At 39.2% G+C, this 6,000-nt stretch overlaps 1 protein-coding gene across 1 annotated transcript in view; it reads left to right on the top strand.

Annotated features, from left to right (window-relative positions):
• Nucleotides 1-4,855, top strand: part of LOC131622845 (uncharacterized) — a 32,919-nt gene extending 28,064 nt beyond the window's left edge. The window contains exons 11-12 of the mRNA XM_058893870.1: nucleotides 4,459-4,751; nucleotides 4,805-4,855. Of these exons, the coding sequence (XP_058749853.1) occupies nucleotides 4,459-4,751; nucleotides 4,805-4,855 (344 nt within the window). The remainder of the gene's footprint in view (nucleotides 1-4,458; nucleotides 4,752-4,804) is intronic.
• Nucleotides 4,856-6,000: the final 1,145 nt, after the last annotated feature.

Below are 6,000 nucleotides of genomic sequence, written 5' to 3' on the forward strand. Positions count from 1 at the left end.
GGTGTTCAAAGATTGGTCATGAAACAACTTTGTAGGGATTTTTCCAAGATGAAAGCTCAGTTGGGGTTGTTTATGAAGACATGTAAGTTGTTACCCATGCTCAAGGAATCTTAGTGAGAAAGACTCAGGGAGCACTTCGTGGATCTCTTCCACAGTTTTGCTGTTTCTAAAGCTCTTCGTCAGTGGCTAATCTCCATTTCTCTTATGAATTCAAGAGGTATGTTCTTAGCAAAGATAAAAGATGACCGAAAGACAAATCTATCTGATTCTCATGTCTTATGATCATTTGCTTCCATGCTTGCTTTATTTGCAACTGGTTAAGCTCCATGTTGTATGGATGTCTACAGGTTCTCTACTTGATGACGATGACACTAGGTGTGAGTTATATTACGGGGCACCTGGTCATGATGTCAAGATCTGCAAGTCTTTGAAGTTGCTTGGGGCTCCCGCACGAGGGATAAGCAAGACATTGTCTATCTTGAGCATTGCACTATTTGCATTGCTCGAATCCCTAAAGCACTTACAAAATTCTATGTGACTTCGCCAGAATTCTCCGACTCAGAATGGGGCACCTGATAATGTTGTATCTTCCAAGGATGTGGAAGAATTATTGAGAATCATCAGGAAGTCTGATTACAAGGTTGTCGAGCAGTTGGGTCAAACCCAATCAAAGATTTCTATCTTGCAACTGCTGATGTTTTCAGAAGGTCATAGGAATGCTCTCTTGAGAATCCTGAATGGTGCTTACGTTCCGCATGAAATATCTGTGAATCAGCTAGAGGCGGTAGCCAATAATATCTCCGCTGGGAACGGTTTGGGATTTACGGATCGTGATCTTACTCCAGAAGGAAGAAACCATAACAAGGCTTTGCACATTTCGATTGAATGTAAGGGGACGACCTTGTCCCGTGTTTTGGTGGATACTGGGTCTTCTTTGAATGTACTTCCCAAGTCGGCCCTCGTGCGAATTGACTATGCTGGTGTTGAGTTACGGCCGAGTGAGTTGGTAGTGCGCGCCTTCGATGGTTCAAGGAGGTCTGTGTTTGGAGAGGTAGATCTACCGATCCAAGTGGGTCCTCAAATCTTTACTATAACCTTCTACGTGATGGATATTCAACCCGCTTACTGTTGTTTGTTGGGACGACTGTGGATTCACAAGGCTGGTGCTGTAACATCCACTCTTCATCAAAAGTTGAAATATCCGGTTGACGGTAAAGTGGTGACGGTTTGTGGTGAAGAAGATTATATCGTGAGTGTCATACCCCAAAATTTGCCCACACTATTCCTCCAATACAAATTCAAATCAGTACATAAAGCTCCAAGACACATTCTCCCACACAAGGCTCTAAAACTAGGACTTTGATTTCTTCAGAGAAAAATCAAGTTCTGACAACCCAAGTGGACCTCATAACCTCTCATATAATTCAAGACCTCTAAGTCAATTATTTATTTTGTATGATTCTTATTTTTATTTTTTATGAATTTTTATTCATTTTAAAATATTAAGTAAATCATTAAAAATAAGAATTAAATGGATTAAATTCTAGATTATATCCTAAAAGCCAAATAAGCAAATCTTGGAGCAAAAGAAGGCGTGCAAGAATGATTGGAAAATAATGGGCTTGATTGAAATAAAATACTTCCATATCTCTTCAAGAATCAGATCTCAATCTCAAAAAGATATGGATTTGATACAAGTCTTAACCTAATTCTTTTCCCATATATACCTGGACGTGATCAGAGGAAAAGGGGCAGGATTAGCAGCCCTATAGAACACGGGAAGAACTCACAAAATTGGAAGAAAAATTCAATTTCGTTCTTGGACTTTGGGACCGATTCAAAGGCTTTTGAAAGATCAAACGTATTGCTGGAACATTGTTGATCGTATCCCAATCGGAATCGAGGCGCGCCGCACCCGGAATCATCATCACCACGTTCACGGTTTGCTCATGCTTTCTCGAATTCGATTACATCAATATATACATCTTAAACAAAATTTGCATATATATTTGTATTCATATTGATGATTTCATGATATCTGGATGATTAATTGGATTTTGGTTGAGGTTTGAAAGATCCACCATGTTTAGGTTTCGAAGCTCTAAGATTAGGGCTTTCCGATAGAGACAACATTAGGATCAATTACCGGTCCCATTGAATTCAGAAGAGGATTCTCGGTCGATTCATATATCTGGATATAATTTATTTTGCACATTTGTTGAGTTTGATGGTTGCAGGGATATAACCACGCGTGAAAACCGTGGGTAAAGGTCTGCAGAATTTCCAGAAAATTTGAAGGATTAAGGAGAAGGCTGGGCGCGCGCTCATGAAGTTTGATATTTTTTATTTTTTCATACATATTACGTCCGTTTGCGTTATTAAACAACTAACGTTCTCAGTACAGATGGCCAAGGGAGCCTTAGTGAAACCGAGGGGATCTGAGTTCGATCCCCATGTACAACATAATTATTTTACCAATTGTTGTTAGCGCGATCATATGCCTCCAACGTACACCAGACCATGGTACACCCTTGGATTGCAACCATCAGATCTTCGCAGCCATCAATCCAATGCATACGCAGGTGCCGGACCACCATGTACCAGCAGGAGCGCACCACATCCAATCACAGCAGCTAAGTCTCTTTTTTTCTTTTATTCTTTTTTTTTTAAATTATTTTCTTTTCTTTTATTACATAATTTGTCTTTATCTATTTATTACACATTGTTATTTAAAACCCTTTAAAAAATAATTTCTTTTTAATCCCTCTCTTTTTTAAAAGTATAATAAAAATATCTATTTTATTTTAATTATTCTTAGATATTTTGTTTTAATTGTTTTAAATTAGGTTAATATATTTAAATCATCATGTTTAATTAATCGTAATTATCTTATTAATTGATAAAAAATATATTAGGTTTAGATATTTAATCAAAATTTGTTTTTTCATCGAGTTAATTAATTAGGTTGAGAAACCAATAATTAATTAAATTTGATTTTATTTATTCTATTAATCATGGTTAACTTGTGCCCTAATTAGGGTTTGCGAGAATTAGTCATACACTGAAAAATATTTCTTTGTGTATTCTTTTCAGGGTTATTTTCAGATACCTCCCGATTGTACGCCACGCCCTTCACGAAGCTAAGTATTCTATTTATTTTAATTTAAAGTCTATTATGTTTCCTTTTACAAATTAGGGTTTGTCCTGCCTTCATTTTTTCCTTTGCCATTTTTCAGGGTTTACTTCCGAGGCTCCCCCGACTACTAACCCTATCAGATCAAATGCGAAGCTAAGTCCTTATTCGTATTTTATTTCTTTTTGCCATTTTTCTTAAGTTAGGGTTAACTCTAATTATCAATGAATTAGCCATACACTCACCCTATTTTTGTTTGCTTGCCTTTTCAGGGTTTGTCGACCGCCAAAGCTACGTTTTGGTAACCCTAAACCCTAGCCTTGATACTTTTCTTTGTTTATTATTACTTATGTCAAACCCTATTAAGGGATCCGCTGGTTACAATTTCCCTCCCCCATATCTGTTTTGATTATATTATTTAAATGCGTGGTTAGTAATACTAGGGAATGCAACCTTTGAATTGAACATAGAATCACTAAATTTACAAGATAATATATTTGAATATAATCACATGATTGGTGCACACACGCACGCTTTTGGGTAACCCCTCTGTTGCCTTGTTGCCTGTTGCCTTGTTGCCTGTTGCCTTGTTGCCTTGTATTTTTTGCAGAATAGCCAGTCCCTCGAATACGAGGATACCTCAGCCATGTTGCCTCGATTAAAGGTCATGGTCCTTAATGATGCTGCCTTCGATACACTAACATGACCTCGACCCTCGGAAGTTGCCTACGGAAAAGGCTGAGGTATCTTCTGGTTGCCTACGAAAGGCTATTCTGATCCTTCCCTTTAGACTACCTGCCTCTCTATGGCATGGGTCAGTCTCATGGCGAAGGATATTTCGATGACCCTTCTACCTCCCAACGAAAGGCTTCCTGCCCTCTTATGGCAAGGATAGACCCTTTCATTCTGAAAGGCTAAAAAGAGACCTATCATCTGAGTTTAAGGTAATTGCCCCTAATTGCCTTGCCATGCTCTATTTTCTATATTCTTTCTCAAAATTCTTCAAAAACTGGCTATGCTCATTTACGAGCTAAAGTCCATTTTTCCTCTTTCATCTACATTTTCTGAAAACAAGCGAGCAAAGCAATTAAGAGCCCATGGAAAACCATGGATGCAAAGGGTGCCTTACACCTTCCCTTTGCATAAATTACCCCCCGAACTTAGATTTCTTTAAAAAGGTTTTTTTCTGTTTCTTTTAGCCTTTCTGAATTTGTTTGGATAAAATAAAAGTCGGTGGCGACTCATGCTTAACCGCGACATTTCGATCGATAAAAAGTCAGTTCACCGTATTACAGTGAGTCACTTGTCCTCTTTCCGATATGTAGAGATCGAAGGTGAAATACATGAGACTCCGTTTCAAGCGTTTGAAGCTGTGAATGCGGTGAGAACTCCTCTTTATGAGATAACGAAGCCAGAAACGGTTATGTCCTCTTTGAAAGATGCTCAGGTTGTCGTTGAGACCGGAAAGGTGGAAGGCTGGGGGCAAGTAATTGACGTGCGTCCCAAATTTGATAAGAAGGGTCTTGGTTTCAATCCTGGAAAGCAGAATGCATCGCCCAAGTCTGGTGTCCTTAGCCCGATCAAGTTTGTGAGTGGCGGTGTCATTCAAGATGGTCAGGTTCATGCCATTGTCAATGGTGAAGAGGTGGATAGTGATTATGACTTTGATAGCTGGATTCGTCCAAGTATTCATGGGGAAATACCTCGCAACTGGACAATTGAAGATGTCATCCAAGTTACACAAGCTCAGGAGTAAATTCCTTGTTTTTACTTTTCTTATCATGACATAATTCCTACGCTCTGCCCAAGGCGTAGTGAATCATTTGTAGGGCCATGCAGTTCGCATTTTCAAAGTTAATCATGAAATAAAAGGACGTTTTTGCATTCAAATGTTTCGCTCTTTGTCTTTCTCTTTAACTTTTTCCTTTAAATGGCGATGTTTTTGCACACACTTGCACATATCTTAATAAAAATAAAACTAAAATAAAAACATCAATCATGCAGATGTTCCACCACCACGGGTTCCATTGGTAACAGTTCCGCTATTGCTTATTATGATTTTGACAATCCGATCTACCAAGCCGAGGAGGAAGCTTATGAAGATTGTGACCTTCCCGATGAGTTGGCCAGATTATTGAAACAGGAAAAGAAAGCGATTCAGCCGCATCAAGAGGTAATCGAGATGGTAAATGTTGGTACTAAAGAGCAGGTCCGAGAAGTCAAGATAGGGGCTGCGCTTGAGAATAGTGTGAAGCAGAGACTTATTGATATGTTGAAAGAGTATGCGGATATCTTTGCTTGGTCCTACGAGGATATGCCAGGTCTTGATACAGATATTGTGGTACACCGTCTACCCCTCAAGGAAGATAGTCCTCCTGTCAAGCAGAAGCTTCGAAGGACTCGCCCAGATATGTCTGAGAAGATTAAGAAAGAGGTTGAGAAAAAATTTGATGCTGGCTTTCTGCAAGTTGTGAATTACCCGCCGTGGGTCGCTAATATTGTTCCTGTACCTAAGAAGGACGGAAAGGTCAGGATGTGTGTTGACTATAGAGACTTGAATAGGGCGAGTCCGAAAGATGATTTCCCTCTTCCCCACATTGATGTGTTGGTGGATAATACTGCTCCTTTTAAAGTGTTTTCCTTCATGGATGGCTTCTCTGGGTACAATCAGATCAAGATGGCACCAGAAGACATGGAGAAAACAACGTTTATCACACCATGGGGAACTTTTTGCTATAAAGTCATGCCTTTTGGGTTGAAAAACGCCGGGGCAACGTATCAGCGTGCCATGGTGACTCTTTTTCATGACATGATTCACAAAGAGATTGAGGTATATGTCGATGACATGATTGCAAAATCTCATACTG

This window comes from Vicia villosa, unplaced genomic scaffold, assembly GCF_029867415.1.
Source record: "Vicia villosa cultivar HV-30 ecotype Madison, WI unplaced genomic scaffold, Vvil1.0 ctg.000044F_1_1, whole genome shotgun sequence".
In the NCBI taxonomy this organism is placed as follows: domain Eukaryota; kingdom Viridiplantae; phylum Streptophyta; class Magnoliopsida; order Fabales; family Fabaceae; genus Vicia; species Vicia villosa.